At 45.0% G+C, this 20,928-nt stretch overlaps 1 protein-coding gene and 1 long non-coding RNA gene across 5 annotated transcripts in view; one reads left to right on the top strand and one right to left on the bottom strand.

Moving 5' to 3' along the window:
• Positions 1 to 20,928, top strand: part of PHACTR3 (phosphatase and actin regulator 3) — a 229,173-nt gene that overhangs the window by 109,191 nt on the left and 99,054 nt on the right. For 2 of the 4 annotated variants that reach the window (XM_079979417.1, XM_079979416.1), the window contains 2 exons: positions 7,914 to 8,087; positions 17,092 to 17,298. In XM_079979417.1, the coding sequence (XP_079835543.1) occupies positions 7,914 to 8,087; positions 17,092 to 17,298 (381 nt within the window). The remainder of the gene's footprint in view (positions 1 to 7,913; positions 8,088 to 17,091; positions 17,299 to 20,928) is intronic. The other 2 variants (XM_079979419.1, XM_079979418.1) reach the window with 1 other exon arrangement.
• The window catches only part of LOC307218180, a 216,134-nt gene that overhangs the window by 176,666 nt on the left and 18,540 nt on the right, over positions 1 to 20,928 (bottom strand). The gene's annotated exons all lie outside the window — the stretch shown is intronic.

Here is a 20,928-nt window from a genome sequence, read left to right as displayed (position 1 = left end):
TGGCTGGGTGAAGATTCGAAGCCTGGTTTCCCAAGTCTTAGTCCAACACTCTAACCACTACACCACCCTGATTCTAACTCCCATCAGCTGTAGCTAACATGGCCAATGGCCTTAGATGATGGAAGATGTTGTCCAGCAACATCTGGAGCGCCACAGGTTCCCCATCCGTGCCTTACTCTAATGGTTAACCCATTTCTGGTTCAATATTTAAAACAAATGGAGGCGAGGAAACTCGTGCATCATTTTTTAGCCAATAATTTCTGTACCTCTGCTCTGTCATTGGCATGGCTTGCGTGGTTACACCATTGACTCCATCACACATTTGCCTTCTCCTCTGTTCCACTTTCCTCTTCTCTTCCAAACATCTCTGGAGAAGAGAAGAGCAAGAACTGGGGTGTTGTTTTTTGTTTCATTCTCGTCTTTGCCATGGTCCTATGTTGCCAAAGAAAGCTTCAAGTGAGCAAATTTACAACGCAACACCCTTTGTCTAGGCAGGAGAGTTTGAATAATGGGATGCCAAGAGCAATCTAGCGTGATCCATGTTCTTCCTTCCCAACACGATGGATGCCTTGAGTCTTGGGGGTTTTACTTTACAGTTTTAGTAACACATGCTGTTTATTAACCTCTGTTTAAAATTCACCCACAATGTCTTTTTAAAGAACTATCCATAAGCCTTTTTAAAGAACTATCCATAAGGTACGCGGCAGTTACATCCTCATCTTTTGCAATTAAGCACTGTTTTAATGCAAGGGTTTGCGGTTGTCAGATCTGCATTATTACGCTCAGCAAAGTGCATTAAATCTTGGAAGGTGCCGGAGCTTCTGTTGTACCAGAGGAATGCCAGTTACTAAAAGTGGAAATATAGAATTGTAGAGCTGGAAGGGACCTCGAGGGTCATCTAATCCAACCCCTTGCAATGCGGGAATCTCAACTAAATCACACATGGCTGATGGCATGCTGTTCCACTTGCTTTTCTGCTTCTGATTGGCTCCTGTGGTTTTACTTGGGTGGGGGCGCAGAGGTCAGTGGCACACGAGGATTAAAGAGTGCTGCCTTGCTCTCTTGTAGTACCACAAGCCCAGTGTAAAATGCATTACTGTTACATTATCTTATTGCACCGAAAACACAAAATCCTACCACCTGAGACCATACGTAGTATATGACAACTTCCAGTTGTGTTTGCAGGAATTTCTGAGATGATCTGTGCAAAGTGTTTCAAGCACTTTAAAGTATGACATAAATGCAGATATGATTATAGCTTTAAAATGCAAAATTGGAGGTAACTGCACTGAAGAATGAACAATAATTATCAGATCTGTAGGTTTCCTTAACAGACACCCGAAAGGGGTCTCAATAAACTGAACAATTTTGTTGCGGAGTTGCGATCAGCTCCTGCAAATTTATAGCGTGTAGGATCAGGCATCCAGCGAAGAGCTGAGAATACAAAAAGCTTCAGATATCGTTACATAAACATTACAGTCTTCTCAGCTTTGAAGCTGTTTAAATACATTTTAAAGTATATAGAAACATAGTTGATTAAAGGACATTGTGCTGAAGTATCAAAATGTTTGTGCCCAAATTGGATCCCCTTGGGGGTGTTTCTGATGCTTCCTTTTCCCCCTGGCTTCATGCACAAAAGTGACCAGATAATATCTAGAAATGCAGTAAAAAGTCAAGCTTCGGAGAGATTTTGGGTGACATTTTTTTTTTAGCTCTTAACTGAGTAATGCCCACAGCTAGAAGCAGTGGGAAGACAATGCAGGGATGGAACCTAACGGATGGGAGCCCAGAAGACCACTGAGACTCCTAACCCTTATCTGAGCATGCAAACAGGATGCTGTATATTATCAGAGGTGAAAATACGGTTCCTATTTTTTATTTTTTTAAAAAAGAGGGTGTGAGGTTGGAAGGAGGGAAGCTAAGAGTGGGAAGAAGGAATGAAGAATGGGCTGTTCTATTGTAATAATGTGAAAACCCTAATAAATTATAAGTTGGGAGAGAGAGAGAGAGAGAGAGAGAGAGATATGCATCTAATCCAATGTGAAGCACCTGAAGTCCAACTGCAGAGAGTTCAGCATGTCTTAGGAAATGCTGTGTATCAGGGGCGGTGTTGGCGGAAACAGAGCGAAGCAACCATCTTCAGGCAGCACTATGATGTGGGGCATATAGAGGAAGAGAGGAATTATCATCTCCATGTGGGTTGGATGGAAGGTAGAGAAACTCTGGTATCAAAATGTATTGGACTGGCCCTGGAAGGGAGAGCACTATACTTCAGGTTCCAGGAGCTAAAGTAGAACACAATCCCATCAACCAGAGATCCTTTGCTAGGCTCAGGGGGATCTCCAGAATCCAGAAACTAGCCCTTCTCGTGCATCTCCTCCCTGTCCCTGTCCACCGTAATGAATCCCCACCCCTCTTTGTCCATCTCCTTTTCTCTCGGTGGATGCTTTGTTTGAAGAATAAGCTACTTGCAAGTTCCGCCTCTGTCATTTTTGCTTGTTCTTTCTGTGTGGCTCCTGTGTCCTCTCCTTCACCTCTCCTTAAATTTCCACATCTTGCCATGTCCAAGGACCTATTTCCCCTTCGCTTACTTGACCTGTAGTTCAGGAGTGGCTAGCTAGCTTTTTTTTGGCTTAAAGGCTGCATTCTTTGTTTGAATAATCCATAATGGGCATGGTCCAAACAGTTGAGGCCACTCCACACTAATTCTCTCATGGCGGGGTATCCCTGACTACTAGCCACAATATCAGTTGATGCGAACTGCGGGAGGAGGGCATGCTACTGCATTCAGCTTCTGCTTCTGGGCTTCCTATAGACATCTGGTTGGCCACTGTGAGAAAAAGGATGTTGGACTAGATGGGCCGATGGGAGACACAGAGGCATACCAACAAACGAACGTGTTTGCATTAGGGGATGTCCTGAAGTAGAGTACCTTATGCATTATATCTTGCACTGCCCCTTATATTATGAAGCAAGAGAAAGATTTTTAGCACCTATAATGACAAAGTCCCCTGGCCAGAACCCCTCTGACATGCTTTTATATCTCCTCGCAGACACAGATAAGTATGTGACCTGGCATGTAGCACTCTTTGCAACTGCTGCTAGGAAAATTAGAGCAAATTATATAGCCAAGGTAGCCACCAACCGTAAAGGAGATGAATTTATTTGACCCTGTCTACATCAAGCTATATTTATCCTTATCACCAAACTCTGAATATAATTGCACACTGTATTAATTAACATCATTTTTTAATATATTAGTGGCCATGCGATAATTTTAGCTTATAAATTTTATTGTTTAATGTCTTAATTTGTATATTAAGGTACTTTTATAGCTCTGTTTAGAGTAGGTAATGTCTTGATAACATAAATGTTTTAAGTTTTTTGTAGCAATCCAGCATATTTTCTTTTAATTGTTGAAGGATTCTGTGTACATTGCGGCAACCTTTGGCTATGTGCAATAAAACTGACTCTGCAGATGCGCCTGCATGGCCTCCAGCTCTCTCTTCGTAAGCCAGGAGGGTACACTGCGCTGCGCATCTTCACTCACTTCTCCTGCTTGCACCTGACACCACACATACTGCCAACAGTGACTAGCAATAGCTGTCTGAGGTTTCCGGCAGGGGTCTTCCCTAGCCATACCTGGAGATGCCAGGGCCTGAATCTGAGGCCTTCTGCATGCAGAGCAGATACTGTATTCTGAGCTACAGCTCTGCTCACCTTCTGCACCACCAGCCCTGCTCGCCTTCAAAACCCATGCCACTGCTTTCCTTGTAAATACCACAGGACCACTTTTCTCATATGGCTCCTCAGAATACAAAGTAAACGTTGATGGGGATTCCTCTCCTCCCCACATTTCTGCAGCTTGTCTCTGCTACAAAAGTGTAGGGTGTCACCCAAATGACCAGATTTTATGGTGCACAAAAAAGGAGAGACAAAAGACACGGGCATCAAACAATGCGGGTGGCAGTTAATATGCCAATGACTATGTATGGGCTGGCTTCACAATGAATCGAAACGTAGGCAATGAACTCCCTTCTCTCCCTCCTCGCAGCGTATCATAGCAACTGTGCTGCTGCAAAGGCTATTTTAAGAACAGTAACTTTTCTCCGAACGTGATTACGAGGCAGAGTGGGCGAGCTCAGCCTATAAAAATGTTGCACTGGGAGCTCTGCAGCATGCAGACTAGGTTTCCCCATGTCCTCAGATTGCAAGCAGTGTGAAATGCTGGGTCTGAGTGCCCTTGATGAAACGGGGGGGGGGGGGGGGAGAGAGAGTTGAGCTCCATAGAAACTCCTTTCAATCACCGCTCCAGAAACTTGTAATGAAATAGTAACAAGGATAAGCCGGTGTTGTCATCAGCTTCTGATGAAGGGTGTCTCAAATGGAGGGATGTCAGTTCTCTGGCCGGAGATCATTCCAGGTTCCTCACCCATGTTCCTCTTCCAGTAATTGCTTTGGTTTGGATTATAGTGCTGAGCCTATTATTTCTGAGGCAGCGGAGGTTGAAGGAAGACCAGTCTCAGTAAGGAAAACATGGCAACGCTCTGGCTTGTAGCAGAAAATAATGAAGGATTCTCAACCCTCAATATATTGTTTACATTGGCCTAATAGATTCCACCACCCCATCTTCTGAATTATTTGGGATCCTATCATGTCAGATCAACACACAGCAAAGATGATTTTTAAAAATGTGACTCCCATGTAAGCTTGCGCATGGGAAACACAGGTATTGAAAACAGAAGTATATATATTTCCTTCTGGCTTCTGAAAATAGATCCAGGCTGGGTTTATTTTTTCCTTTTTAAAAGAAAAATCAAATTGTGTACACATTTTATGTAATTTAAATTATACATAGGAAAATGTCAGTGGCTGATTTGAATGAATACTATAGACCTGCTCTCACATTAAAACAGCATATATCCTCATAGGTTGTTTTTTCTCTCCATGGCTTCACATTTTACAGTTTTTGGAGGGAACACTCTTCTCTGAGTTTGCAATACATGTGGCATGTCTGACAATCACATACAGTGAGGTTTGTTTGTTTTTTTAAAAAAAACCACAGTTTCCAGAGAAATGGCCTACATTGGTCTCTTGTAGCAAAACAACAAAGGGTCTTGTGACACTTTAAAGACCAATACATTTAGCATAGCATAATCATTTTAGGAGTACAACCCATTTTATCAGAGGCATTGAATGAGGTCATCAGCTGTCAGGTAACATCTGGGGATGTCACTCCTTGCATCTGCTGATGGGGACTGTGGTCAACAAAAACTTATGCTATAATAAATTTGTTAGTCTTTCAGGCGCCACAAGACTCTTTGTGTGGGATTTTGGTTTGTGTATACTCAGTGTACATATGCTGGAAAGGTGTGCCTGATAGCTACATTCCAACATATGCACAGAGAAGGCAAATCTTACTTGTTTCATGTGTTGTATGCTAATACCTACCCAAGTTTGCCTTCTGTGAATACATTTTGTAACACATGCTGCAGCCTGCATCGTGTTGTATTTTCAGACTTAGGGAACTGTCCCTGGTGCTGATTTCTCATTTGCTTTTTAAGAAATTCCCTAATCGCCCATATGGTTCCGTATACTGTAATCATATGAACCATGTTGATAGTAAACTAATAAAAAGCAAGCAAAAACGGCCTCGGTCCAGTATACCTGAAGGAGCGCCTCCACCCCCATCATTCTGCCCGGACGCTGAGGTCCAGCGCCGAGGGCCTTCTGGTGGTTCCCTCATTGCGAGAAGCAAAGCTACAGGGAACCAGGCAGAGGGCCTTCTCGGTAGTGGCGCCCGCCCTGTGGAACGCCCTTCCAGCAGATGTCAAAGCGATAAACAACTACCTGACATTCAGAAGACATCTTAAGGCAGCCCTGTTCAGGGAAGTTTTTAACGTGTGATATTTTACTGTATTTTTGGTTTTTATGGAAGCTGCCCAGAGTGGCTAGGGAGGCCCAGCCAGATGGGCGGGGTATAAATAATAAATTATTATTATTATAAAAAATAAATAAATCCCATGGAGTTGGGTTAAATACTTTGGGAGAGTAGGGATATATCTACATGCACAAATAAGGGAAAGCATACAGCCTTGAGCTATTTTGGTTTGCTCTGTCCTTGCACCTCCCTTATCAGGTGCTTCAACTTCTTTGTGATCAAAAGCATCCTATGGTCTCCTCTAGTGGTCTGTAATGGGAAGAAAGAAATTCAACTTCCATTACGCAGCTTACTTCACTCCAGCTGCAATGAAAGAGGCAAGAGGCAAGCAGAGCTTAAGTAGTTGCTTTAAAACGTACAAGAAATGCATTCAACAAGGCCATTCTCATTCCTAAGATGAGGAAATATCTTATAAACTCAGTTAATTTCAACCTAGCAAAATGCCTAGCAAGGAAGCCAGGGAGATACAGTGTACTTCTGTATGCTCTGCACACACAAAGTCAAAGTTCATTCCTCCCCCAGTCCTTGCCAGTGAGAGATGGGCCACTTATGTTCAGGGATACATTTCACCTGTACCACAATTGCGCTTCCAAATGATGTGGGTTTTGTTCTCACTATATATGCAAGAAAGTAAACTGGTGAATCTGTTTGAGAGCTGGTCCTGCCATGTGGATTAGACAAATTCATGAAAGGTAAGGTTATCAATAGGGACACGGGTGGCACTGTGGGTTAAACCACAGAGCCTAGGACTTGCTGATCAGAAGGTCGGCGGTTCGAATCCCTGTGACGGGGTGAGCTCCTGTTGCTCGGTCCCTGCTCCTGCCAACCTAGCAGCTTGGAAGCATGTCAAAGTGCAAGTAGATAAATAGGTACTGCTCCGGCGGGAAGGTAAACAGTGTTTCCTGTGCTGCTCTGGTTCGCCAGAAGTGGCTTAGTCATGTTGGCCACATGACCCAGAAGCTGTACACCGGCTCCCTTGGCCAATAAAGCGAGTTGAACACCGCAACCCCAGAGTCGGCCACGACTGGACCTAATGGTCAGGGGTCCCTTTACCCCTGATTACCCCTGATTACCTTTAAGGTTATCAATGGCTGCTGGCCACAAGAGCTATGTTCTATGTCCACTGTCAGAGGAAGTATGCCTCTGAATGCCTGTTGCAAGTAGGGTCACAAGTAGGGTGAGTGCTATTGCACTTAGGTCTTGCTTGTGGGCTTCCCATAGTCATCTGGCTGCCCATCATGAGAACAGGATGCTGAACTGCATGGGCCTTTGGTCTGATCCATCAGGGTTTGTTGTTATGTTCTTACATCAGGATGAAATAACATGCTTTAGGCAGAACCATGTGGAGGAGGAAGATAGATGAAGACAGGACTTGGTGACTGAATGGTCAGCACATTTGCCCTAGCCTAGCACTATTTAGAATCCACTTAAGGCAGGAAAATCATGTCTTGGGCCTTCAAAGTTTCGGGCCTATGCTTAAAGCCTGTTTCTGTGCTTGGTGACCCCAGGTAATGAGAATTAAGTCTGTTCCTAACTGCATAGTCCAATCTCACTATCTGTATAGCATAACTGTGAGCTCTACTAGCATGTGAAGAAATACCGGAATGTCTGTCTATCATCTCCCTGTCATTATCCCCTCCCTCCAAACATTGCACCTCCACCACACATGGATAAGCGTTTGTATCTCATGTAGAACACCACCAGCACTTATTTAAGGACACTGTGTATATATCTAGTCTGCATGCTTCCACGGCAGTCCATCCCATAGCACTACTATGGAGGCAGTGCACTGCATCATTTATTGGTTTGTTTTGAGCACCTGCATACAGCATCCTTAAAACAGGGGTTCCCAGGCTGGTTTTCTGAGAACCATCCAATGAGGCCCTCCTTTAACTCAGAACCGTAGCATGGGAAGTGGGCGTCAGAAAATCCTTAATGGTTTAACTAATGAGAGAATGTCATGGTGTCCTAGATTCTGAAAGCAAAGCAGCAACTGGTGCCACCAGAGCAATGCTGAGTGACCCTTCATCCCCCACATGCCAGGCACTTACCTCAGAAGAGACGCGGCAGGAACATATATCAGCCACAACCAATGCCACCTCACTTGGCGAGGAGCTGCATTCGGAAGAGCTGAGAGAAGATTCAGGTATTGGCTTTGCAATGGTATTGGCCTTCTTTCCATTCCGCTGAGCTGCAATTGCGTCGCTTTGATGCCACAGTAGGATGTAGTGTTGGGCTGGCCCTATTTTTCTTCCTGAGACCAGAAGCTCTCAACCATTTTACTGAGAGCAACTATGAATGAGACTGTATGTAACTGGAGGTAGCATGTTGTCCAGCTCAGGCCCTCTCTGTACTACATGTTAAAAGCAGTATCATGCCACATGGCTTTCCCCAAGGAATGATGAGAAGTGTAGTTTGTTAAGGGTGCTCTGAGTTGTAAGAAGACCCCCCTAGTCCCCTCAGATTCTTTGATTCCCAAAGTTCCCCATGAAGAGGGATTGAATGTTAAACCACTCTGGGACTTGTAGCTCTGTGAGGGGAATAGGGGTCTTCTAACAATTCTCAGCACCCTATTGTTCTCAGGGGAAATCATGGCCATTCATGGTGCTGCTTTAAATATAGAGTGCAGATGGGACCTCAGTTTAGTTATAACAGATTTTCCCATGGATCAGGGATGCTAAACCTGTACCTCTGACCATGCTGGCTGGAACCGATGGAGTCCAATAACATCTGGAAAGCCACAGCTTCTCCACCTCTGAACTAGATGTGCCACTATTTCATTCTCTTATAATTTTCTGTTTCTGGAGTTAGGGCTACCCACTGGAGCCTCCTTTAAATTGTTCCAACTCACGGCATTCACACAATGATTAAGCCTCATATGATGGTCTCAGGAGTGTCTTTTCCCAGTTGCAGCTAGTAAGCCAGCTGTGGCCATTTTCAGAGAGGCCTGATTTTTCCAGTGTGCTCCATGTGCATGTTCCATATACCTTTGCACCAGGTCTGGAAGCTCTAGCTGGTGCGAAATGCTGTGGCTAGACTGTTGATGAAGACAGACATAGCACCAATGCTCAAAAGCTTGCCCTGGCAGCCCATATATAACCAGGACAGATTCAAGATTCTAGCATTAATTTACAATTTGGGTTCCAGATCCTTTGTTAGAATTCCTGCTCCATGATTGCAGTCATGGGATTGTTGTCTATCACATGACGGTATATGTTTTGACTCCACAAAGTGGGAAGTGACAGAGACAGGATGTTTGTGTTACTGTGTTCCGTGAAGTGGGACTATTGTCCTTTGTTCTTTCTCTTTGCTGTCTGATGCTAGAGAGAGAGGGAGCCATGTTGCAGTGCTCCATGTGTTTTTATATGTTAATAAAGTAGATTAGCCAAAATGCTGAGTTGCTGAGGTCTGTTACGCATGTTGCGAAGACTGTGCGGATCCCTAAATGCGCTGGTGTCTGTTGGCATCAGTCACTGTGATGTTCGGGCAGAAGAAAGCTTTTGAAGCTCCCAAACGATCGACCAGGAGGGAGGGAACATGCCAGTTGGGCATGTGTCTCTGCCAGGGTCCTACTCGAGTGTAGCTGAACTCTTAACAAGCTTAAGGACCATCTGATCTCTTATATCCCAACCCAATCACTGAGATCTTTGGAGGGGTCTCTGTTGGTGACTCAGCTGCATGGCTTGTAGCTATTAGAAGCCATGCATTCAGTGTAGTGGGCTGAAGCCTGTGGAACTCCCTCCCAATTTTGATTAGACAGACACTTTCCTTGTGGAACTTCAGGTGCATAACTAAGAATTTCTTGATCCAGTAGGCATTTTAAGGGAGTGTTTGATGTTATGATAATTTTTATTTGCCCCATGTTCTGTGGATGGTTTTTATGTATACTGCTTAGTAACTGAGCAGTATAGAAATGTCTAATAAGTAAATAAAGCAGGCTTTGGTAACCCAGTAAGGTGGAACAGCTCAGCTCCAGTGAAAGAGTGCAAGTAGCAGAAGAGATAATTTATTTTAGGCATATTTATTGGCATGAAGAAATCCACACGATCGATTCTACTAACTGTTTACTACAGGGAAACAACTTCCATGTGAAGTGATTTAACATGTTGGTTATAATGCATAAAAGTATTCTCTGAGATATGAAAAAGACTGTTTATAACCACTTAAAGGCAAAAGGAAACAAATCAGGGTTAACAAATATCTTTTATCTTCCTCAGTGCTGGGTTGTTGTCATTTATAGAATTTGTTTTATTTACTTCCATCATTTCTAGACCACCCGTGGGCCAAAGCCCCCTGGGTATTTTGCAAAAATCAATAAAAACACAAATACAATGCAATTTATAAAATGATCTCTGCAGAAACACCACAAAAACATAGAACTGACATAAAACATGAAGAAAAGCAATGTAGAAACAGAGCAGCATAATATCTAGAAGCCAACCTAAAATAAACCAAAGAGAAGGCAATTTATGCTGAAATCTAAACGCACTAAAACATACTGAAATTAAATGACCTGGGAAACAAAGAAGTCTCAACCTGGTGCCAAGGGGATCATAATTTAGGCACCAGGTGAGCATTTCGGGGGGGAGGGCATTTCACTGTCAGGGTGCCCCCACCGAGAAGGCCTATTTATATGCTACTTTAGGGTCCTAAATGCAGCTCTCAAGACAATGAAAGTGTCAGGGAACTGACATCGGAGCCAGAAGTGGAGGCAGGGCTCCCAAGCGATGCCGGAGAAGGGCCAAGCAGGGAGAGAGGGAACTCATCGGCTGGGGAAGGAAATCATCGTAACACCAGGGATAAAGGGGGGCGGTTGGGGGAATCAAAGAGGGGTCTCCAGGACTCTTCGCTGGAGACCAGCGGGGAGAGCACAGGTCCTCCTCTGCCCACACCCACCCTGCGCAGAAGACTTCCGCGCAGGGAAAGTAGGCGTAGACTTGGCGTCAAAGAGCTTTTGTGCTGGAAGAAGTTTAAGAAACGCCCACTGATTCTGGATTCTGCTAGCGACTGAACAGCCACGAAGTGAAGGGCTGTCCAGTCAGGAAAGGTTTAACCAGGCTTCCTAGCCAGGCATGGTGGCAACTTACGCATGAGCAACCCCCATACATTCATTACCGAAAGCCAGTCTAAATACAATGAAACCAAAATAATAGAATCAGGATTGTTGAGTCGGAAGGCATCCTAATGGTCATCTTGTTCAATGCCCTACAGTGCAGGAAGCAGAATGCATATGAATTGTGGATTTTTCAGCATACCTTGAGATAGTATGATTTCCAATACCTATTTTATGATAACCTACATATTTAAAAGGGACGCGGGTGGTGCTGTGGTCAAAACCACTGAGCCTCTTGGGCTGCCGATCAGAAGGTTGGTGGTTCGAATCCCCACAACGGGGTGAGCTCCTGTTGCTCGGTCCCTGCTCCTGCCAACCTAGCAGTTTGAAAGCACACAGTGCAAGTAGATAAATAGGTACCACCCTGGTGGGAAGGTAAACTGTGTTTCTGTGCGCTGCTTTGGTTTTGGTGTTCTGTTGCTCCAGAAGTGGCTTAGTCATGCTGGACAAAAGCCGGACAAACGCCGGCTCCCTCAGCCTGTAAAGTGAGATGAGCACCGCAACCCCAGAGTCATCTGCGACTGGACTTAACTGCCAGGGTTCCTTTACCTTTACCCTTTTACATATTTAAATGAGAAATTTCATAAGTTAATACAGAAGTGGAACAGAGCAGACTTATGAAGGAACACAAATGAAACTGATATGGAAAAGACTGGTCCATTCATCCCTAATGCTGCCCTACCATGCAGGAGATCTGAGAGAACATGCTAGGCATTGTGGACAGGAAGGGGCCATGGGCAGTGCCAGTTAAATGGTACATTCAGCTGAAGGAAGTGAAGATGGAGAAATAAATATTGGGGTACATGGGACTTAAGGGATACTGTGACAGAGGGTTTCATAAGGCAAAGGTGCTTATGATGGATTTAGGACTAGATTTGAAGCCAGTGTAGAGAATTAAGGGTCTGATTTAAAGCCAGCTGCCCGGTTGGTAGAGCATGAGTCTCTTAATCTCTGGGTCCTGGGTTTGAGCCCCATATTGGGCAAAATATTCCTCCATCGCAGGGGTAGATAACCCTTGTTGTCCCTTCCAACTCTACAATTCTATGAGTGGCAAGAAAGGTGAATGGCAACAGAGTTCTGAATAGAGGTGAGATAAAAAAATTCCTGGTGATACTGGTTATCATCAAAACAGGGAAGTGTTCTTTCAAAGGCTTTGGCTGCCAAAATGCAGTGCTTCTTTTGGATTCAGACAGGCAATGAAGATCACCCAAGCTGCTCTGTTTTATATACAGGATGTGGAAAATAAAGAACAAAGCCAGAGGAAACAAGTGGCCTCTTATGAAGCCACCTGTTACTAGAGATTCCTTTCCCCTCTTGGGCAGGCAATGGGTCAAACTCTTCCTAGGCCATCTCAGTGCAAACCTTGCTGTCAACACCATGAGATGATGTCCGTTGTTTCTTGCATTGTTCTTTATTTCCCTCACCCTGTAAATAAAGGTAAAGGTACCCCTGCCCGTACGGGCCAGTCTTGACAGACTCTGGGGTTGTGCGCCCATCTCACTTAAGAGGCCAGGGACCAGCACTGTCCGGAGACACTTCCGGGTCACGTGGCCAGCGTGACATCGCTGCTCTGGCCAGAGCCAGAGCCAGAGCCAGAGCCGCACACGGAAACGCTGTTTACCTTCCCGCTGGTAAGTGGTCCCTATTTATCTACTTGCACCCGGAGGTGCTTTCGAACTGCTAGGTTGGCAGGCGCTGGGACCGAGCAGCGGGAGCGCACCCCGCCGCAGGGATTCGAACCGCCGACCTTTCGATCGGCAAGCCCTAGGCGCTGAGGCTTTAACCCACAGCGCCACCTGCGTCCCCTCACCCTGTAAATAAAGCCTGCTAAAGAGCAACTTTGATGGCCCCCATTGCTTATCTGAACCTTAAAGAACCACTGCCTTAGGCAACTGGGACCTTTGGCGTAACAGGAAAGGCAATTAATTGCTCAGCTGGAGCAAGCCCTGTTACAATTGGATGTGCTGTTTGGCATATTTGTCTGTAATGCAGACTATAAAGAATTTATGCAGAGAGCTGTACATTGCACAAAGCCAGGGCATTCTCCCTTCAGAAATAATGCATATGTTTCACAGCACGTTACCCCTAAAGGCAGATACATTATGATTAGGCATAAAATATTTATGTAGGAATGGGCATTCTGCATTGGGATATTGTAACAATGGTGATAGAAACGCACATTTTGCTTTCGGGAGGAGGCAGAGAAGATTTACAAGTATTCAGAAAGATTTGCATGAACGGCCAGTCGGAAAGGATTTTGAGAAACAGCGGCTTGCAAGTAGCTTTTACAGCACGTTGGTAATATTTTTCCCTTCAGAGAATACAATGAGCATTCCTTTAATTCAGTTTGCTCCCTCCTTCTGCTGCCCTCTACTGTCTGAACCAGCAGGCTTATGAATCTCTTTAATTCTGCATTCCTTGGTTTCATTTTATCATGTACTATTCAGCGCATTCCCATAGGTGCACTGCAAGTTACCCACCACCAAAATTGATGGGGCTCATCAGCCACGACTATGTTGACATTGAAATAAAGGGGACTAGGAAGCAATGGCTTATATCCTAGGAAGAGCGTAAGTAGAACTCTGTGCTGGAATAGGCCAAAAGCCCATCTAGTGCAGCATTCTGTTCTCACAGTGGCCAATCAGGTGCCCATGGGAAGCCTACAAGCGGAATCTGAGTCCCATGGCACTTCCAGCACCTGCCATTCACAGCAGCTAATATTCAGATGCATTGTGCCCAGGGCCGGATTTAGGTTTGATGAGGCCCTAAGCTACTGAAGGTAATGGGGCCCTTTATATGCCCGGCTGTTGAATATATGCTATATGATAATTTATGGACCTAATAAGTATCGAAAGCCATTTGCATATGTAGAATGTAAGGTAAAGGTAAAGGTACCCCTGCCCGTACGGGCCAGTCTTGACAGACTCTGGGGTTGTGCGCCCATCTCACTTAAGAGGCCAGGGGCCAGCGCTGTCCGGAGACACTTCCGGGTCACGTGGCCAGCGTGACATCGCTGCTCTGGCGAGCCAGAGCCGCACACGGAAACGCCGTTTACCTTCCCGCTGGTAAGCGGTCCCTATTTATCTACTTGCACCCGGAGGTGCTTTCGAACTGCTAGGTTGGCAGGCGCTGGGACCAAGCAGCGGGAGCGCACCCCGCCGCAGGGATTCGAACCGCCGACCTTTCGATCGGCAAGCCCTAGGCGCTGAGGCTTTAACCCACAGCGCCACCTGCGTCCCTTTATGTAGAATGTAGGCACCCTATATATAGAAATGAGCAAACCAGTGATATTTTAGGGAGCAGGCTAGCAGGCGGGGCCCATTACTTACATCATAGGAGCCTACACAACACAAAACACTGTTGCTGTATATAGGTTTTATTTTATTTGCTTTTTATCTTCTATTTTGGAAATGTACATCCAGGTTTTTTTCCTTTTATTTTTTTTGGGGGGCCCCAAGAGAGTGGGGCCCTAAGCTATAACTTGTTTAGCTTATACAGTGGTACCTCCGATTACATACGCTTCAGGTTACATACACTTCAGGTTACAGACTCCGCTAACCCAGAAATAGTGCTTCAGGTTAAGAACTTTGCTTCAGGATGAGAACAGAAATCGTGCTCCGGAGGCGTGGCAGCAGTGGGAGGCCCCATTAGCTAAAGTGGTGTTTCAGGTTAAGAACAGTTTCAGGTTAAGAACAGACCTCCAGAACAAATTAAGTACTTAACCCGAGGTACCACTGTACGTAAATCCAGCACTGATTGTGCCTCTCCAGCTGTGGTGATACAACGCAGCCATCACGACTAGCATCCATTGACAGCTATGTTCTGCCTTCAATATTCTGTTTCTCTCAGTGAGACCAAGGCTGAATTCTCACACTCTTGAAGGATCCCCGACTGAACTCAATAGGGCTTATTTCTGAGTGGGCATGACTATGATTGCACAGTTCCTTATGACTAATGTTAGCAGGATAGTAACCTTTATTGTGAAGTGTGTCGGAATTGTAACACTTGTAACGATGAAGGTAGCTTTTTAAATCATTATATATATCACCCCAGTAATAGCCTGTGTGGTAGGGTTATCGCTCCATTTTCCTGAAAGAAAATGAGTGTTAAGGGTGCTGAGAGTTGTTAGGCAACACGCCTCTCCACTCACAGAGCTACACTTTCCAGAAACTTTAACAAACTCATTATTCCCAGGATTCTTTGGGAGAAGCCATGGCTGTTAGAGCTGTATAATAGTGCTTTAAATATATGGTACAGATGTGGTCCAAGCTGCCCACACTAAGGGATCTGGCAGCTTTCTATCTATCAGGTGGAGCACAAGATTAGCTCTTTAATTTCCAAGTCAAGGAGGATTCTGTCCTGGTTAAATCAATCTATATTTCCCTCTTCTGAATGACATCTCCAGATGTCTAGGAAGCAAGAAACCAGAGAACAATCTGAGGGTTTTCGGATCAATGGCATTCGTGATAGGAATATATTCTGCACTTTTCCATCAAGTGGTATTGTAGGAAAGTCAAATCCTTCATTAGCACCAAGGGGTTGAGCTTTCTTATATCTCCCTTGGCCTGCTGTTTAAATCTGTGAACTTTAAAATACACTTTTCAACACTTCAGACATATACTCTATATAGAGAATCATTTTTTAATTCTATTTATTCAAACAAGCTGAAAACCTCAGTGCTTCATTATTAAGGTGTGAGAGGTTTCCCTCTCCCACCCCCACCAATTTCAAAACAGTACCTTGCAATAAAATCCGTTTCAGCAACCCATAAAGGAGCACTCAAAACTTCAGCAGCAAGAACATCTCCATCTAATACGACAGGGAGCCATAAGCAAAAAGGCCCTCTCTCTTGTTGCCACCTTCCAAACTGAGGAGGGTCTCAGATGAAGATTGAAAGATCTGGGCAGGTTCAGATTGGGAGAAAAACCCCTAAAGATATTGGGGTCCTGAGCTGTAAAGGCCTTTATGAGTTTAAATCAGCCCAGAACCAGTGTCATTTTCAGCTTGTTGGCATCAAGTGGCCACAGTCTGCACTAGCTGCAGTTTCCAAACTGTCTTCAAGGGCAGTCCCAGGCAAAATGCAGGGCAGGAATTTAATCTTGAGGTCACCAGAGCATAGATTACTGTAGCCAGGTTAGCCCTGCCAGAAAGGGTCGTAATGGGGCCACCAGCTAAGGCAGTGGAAGGCGTGCCATGGAGGCCACCTCAAACTACAAACCCACCTAGAACAGGTTTCGCACAACTCAGCCAATCAGAATAACCCACTAATAGCATAGAATCAGAGAATCATAGAATTGCAGATGAACCAAAGTCCAGCCCCCTGCAGTGCAGGGATCTCAGCTAAGGCATCCATGACAGGTGGCCATCCAACCTCTGCTGAAAAACCTCCAAGGAAGGAGAGTCCACAACCTCCTGAGGGAGTCTGTTCCACTGTCAAACAGTAATGTCAGAAACTTCTTCCTGATGTTTAGCTGGAATCTCAGTCTTGTCTTGAACAAATTTCAGTTTATTGGCTCTCATCCAATCCATAATCGCAACCAGCCACCAGTTCAGTACATAAAGCATTTCTGTACAGCAACCTCCCCCAAAATGGTGCTTTCCCAGTGTTGTTGGACTACAACACCTATCATCCATGGCCATTGGCCATGATAGCTGGGGCTGATGGGAGCTGTAGTCTGAGGACATCCAGAGGGCACCAAGTTATGGAAGGCTGATGCGCTGTCAAAAAGGGACGTTATTTAGATCTTGTGTGTATTTTGCATGTGTGCATCTTTGTGTGTGTTGTAAAGAAAAGCCATTTGAGACTCTTGCTTTCCAACACAGTATGCAATTGTTTTCTTTCAGTCAGCCCAGCTGCTTGTCATTTTCAGCAGTCCTCTTGGCTTCCTAGCCATGACTGACCATGCCCATTGTTTACATGTGCAATGCAGCTCCTTGTATCCCTTGTCCTCCCTCTCGCTTGTCCCTCCCTGTGCACTGCCATCAGTTTTAATTTGATGTCCCACAAATCCTGCCACCTCTGATCCTGTCTCCTCAGCCAAGAAGACGCCAGCTTCCTCAGATGAACGTGAAAATGCCAGCCTGCCAGCCTCTGAAGAGAATCCACAAGCCTTACTTCTTTCGGAATCCACGGAATCACCCCAGAAGCAGATGGAAAGGAACTCAGCTCAGCTCCCCAGCCCTCCTCCATCACTTCCAGTTCCGCCACCTAAGACTGTCTCCAAAGTCTCGAAGATTGTACCAGGTGAGCCTCATTCAGGACTTGTCTTTAGGGCTAAAATAGAAATAAAGAAAGAACCTGAAAATGCAATTCATGTGCTCTAAAACTGAGATGCAACCCTTCCCTTAAAAGGCAGAACTCCAACATTATGAGGGGTATGCATTATGACGTCAGAACACAAGAGTAATTGTAGTAGCACTGCAGAGGTGTGGAAACGCCATGTTTGGTAGAAGCTTCATATCTTCCCAGATCAGTAGTTCTGATCCCAAATTGTCCTGCAGTCTGATACGTTGATATTCAGTGAAAAAGAATGGAGGCCAGAAGGTCTGGTGGTGATAGAGGAGAAAACTGCTCTTCTGATTCATGAGACGGAGACTTAGCCTGTATAAAAATGATAGGATTCCACCCAGCTCCTTCTTATAATTTGTAGGAGTGGTGAAAGTTCACATGTCATGGGATTCAGTGTTTGTTTCCCAACATTTAATAGGTAAGAAGCAATAATTTGTAGTATCTGACTCTTGGCAATGGTTGACATTTCATGTCTGATGCCTGCCAATATCAAAACAATCAAGAGATACAGGAGGAAATCTTTTGTGTCGCCAGGTTTGAATTCACGTGGGATATTCACAATGCAAAAGTGAATTTCAGTCCAAACTTAATCGTAAAGTCCCTGTTCACATCAAATATTTTTAAAATACATTAAAATTATTGACAAAATCCAGAATTTTTTGTTTTAAGTTTAACAAATATTAGTGAACTCGGGTGCTAGGTTTTATGACAACTGGATACCCAAAATAGGGCTAATGAGGAACAAGAGGGGGAGATCTTGTGGGAACCCCAACTTTTGCAGAAGTTAAATAAACAACCTTTGAGGGGGGGGAATGTACCTGAATCAGAGCTCATCAGTTCTATGATCATATTTATTGCACATAAATAATGGTGGAGATGGTACTCTGCAACTCTGTTAATGCTGGTTTTTACTGGTTTCACTAAGGTTGATAGATGCTCAGCTGAAGCTGTTCATTCTCATTTGAATTTGAAGAACAGGAAGCATAAAGTAAAAGGGGGTGAATGAAGCCATTAGGGCTGGGCAATGTATTGTCCAAAACCATCCAAGTCCATATCATGATACTGGTTTCATAATTTTTGACCAGGGAATATATTGTGGATCATGATGTGTGTGTGTGCGCGCGCTATGCAAAAATCACAATGTGGGGAAAACCGTGAAGCCAGCCAATGTCTCTGCATGTTGTTGTTTAGTCGTTTAGTTGTGTCCGACTCTTCGTGATCCCATGCCACGCACTCCTGTCTTCCACTGCCTCCCACAGTTTGGTCAAACTCATGCTGGTAGCTTTGAGAACACTGTCCAACCATCTCGTCCTCTGTCGTCCCCTTCTCCTTGTGCCCTCCATCTTTCCCAACATCAGGGTCTTTTCCAGGGAGTCTTCTCTTCTCATGAGGTGGCCAAAGTACTGGAGCCTCAGCTTCACAATCTGTCCTTCCAGTGAGCCCCCAGACCGATTTCCTTAAGAATGGAGAGATTTGATCTTCTTGCAGTCCATGGGACTCTCAAGAGTCTCCTCTAGCACCATAATTCATAATTCTCTACATAGCTCTATTCTAATTTCAGACATTGTGATATATTGCGATGTTGAAAACCAGATAACGCCTAGCCCTAGAAGCCATAGGAGATGCCACATCCTTGAAGGCAAATGTGGCTAACCTGTGGCTCTCCACATGGTTGGACTACAGCTCCCATCATTCCTGACTATTGTCCATACATGTAAGGTGGAGTCCAACAGCACCTGGTTTAGCCACCCCTGCCTTAAGCTACAAGGAAGGGACCCAGGGAAAACAAAACAGCTTGAAGGATGGAATAGCTTTTCTGATGGTCCCAATTGCCATGAGCCAGCACTGTAACAAGGGTGTGCAGTTCACCCAACCTCCACCTTTAGCCATTTTAAGATACTTGAAAAATAAAATCCACATTAGGGGACGGTTCTTATTTCTTTCCCATCCACAGCACGCCTTCCAGTTTGGGAGCCTCTGGATTTAAATCCATGCTTGTGCCACTGGGTGGCGTTAAGTCATCGGCAGTGGCTGAAGTCAAGTCTATTGCAGCAATTATTTCAGTGGTTCTTTTTTAAACTGTGTGTGGGTTTGTTTTTGTTTTTAACGGAAATGCGCTGTATTGGGAAATCACCAACCAAGGTCCGTGGGTGAAATCTCAGTGCATAATCCATGCAGCTTCAAAGGCTGGTTTCCCACCCCACCCCAAGTTCAGACCTTGGCAGTTAGAAAAGTGTTCTTCAAGGACCAGTTATGGCAGTTGAGCTTCCCTGAAGCACAGCTGGCTGACTTGTAATGGCTTCAGCACATAAAGATAAACCACAGAAAGAGTACCTTGTTGTTGGCATCTCGAGAGACAATGGAGTGTGCCTCCAGGGGTCAAGTCAAACCACTGTGTTAGCAGCACCAAAGTGACCTCCCCAGGCACAAGCCTGGGCAGTGTGTATGGAGGTCCTGGGCTGCCCAGACAAGACCCCCAACTCTCGGCCTTGTTGATGTGGTCCAAAGGAAAGCAGAGCAATATGTATGGCACCTGCTTGGCTGTAGGAGTTTCCAGAAGGAGGCGTACAAGATGCAATCCAACCATTCCTGATTTGTGTAGGGCTTGCTCCTTAGCCTTTTCTTGTCCTGGTGATATCCCACAAGATATTGAACACCAAGAACTAACAGTAGCAGCAGAGAAAACATGTCCCTCCTCAGGTAGGGTGGAAGGAGAAAGAACTTGCCCATGTGAAGACCACCTGGTGGAAACCCTTACATATATGGTTCTTAATTGTAAACTATATGCTGATCTCCGTCAGCAAATAGATCAACTCAATTCCATCAGCAATTTCTAGATCAACTCTGTATCCCCAAATGGAAACCAGAGTTGGAGGTCATACATTTTCTATTACTGGGGAATGATCAGGAGCTCACCAAGTTAGTGGCTAAATATCTCTACTTGGGTTTTTTTGTCACCGAAATACACTGCAGACGTCTGATCTCCCTGGAGACCTAGAGATGTGACGATAGACTGCTCTGCCTCCTTTCTTTTAGCAATTGTTTTGTGCCACCGGGGAAGTGGTAATTCTGTATTGATTTGTTTTGGATGTTTGCATGTGATGCCAATAAAAGGTTTAATGATGATGATGATGATATCCCACAAGTGGAGATTTAGGATCAGAGCTTTCCTTCCCAGGTTGATGAGCCCCTTCAGCCCTGAAAGAGTACGGCTAAAAGGCTTAATCTGCAGTCCACCAGCAGTTTGCACAGCTGATCCTGCTCTGCTCTGGTACCCATCTGACCATTGGTCAGCCTTCCCCATAAAGGGCGCTCTCTAGATATTCTCAGATGACAAGCTCCATGCAATCCCAGCATGCATGGCCAAGGATGATGGGAACTTGCAGTTGAAGGGCATTTGGAGCACAACCACATTGAGGAAGGCTGCTCAGTGTGGCTCCAGTGGGGGCCTCCTCCATGGCATGCAGCCATTAATGCCCTTTTGTGGTTTTATTTCCAGCAGCAGGAAGTGAAGTAGATGAGCCAGCCTTGAAATCCCCTCCATCCACTGTCTTGAAGAATTATGTAATTGTTGGTTCCTCCCAA

The sequence above is a fragment of the Podarcis cretensis genome (genome assembly GCF_951804945.1).
Source record: "Podarcis cretensis genome assembly, chromosome: 6".
In the NCBI taxonomy this organism is placed as follows: Eukaryota; Metazoa; Chordata; class Lepidosauria; order Squamata; family Lacertidae; genus Podarcis; species Podarcis cretensis.
Note: the sequence above shows the minus strand (reverse complement) of the source record. Positions and strands in the feature narration are given on the sequence as shown.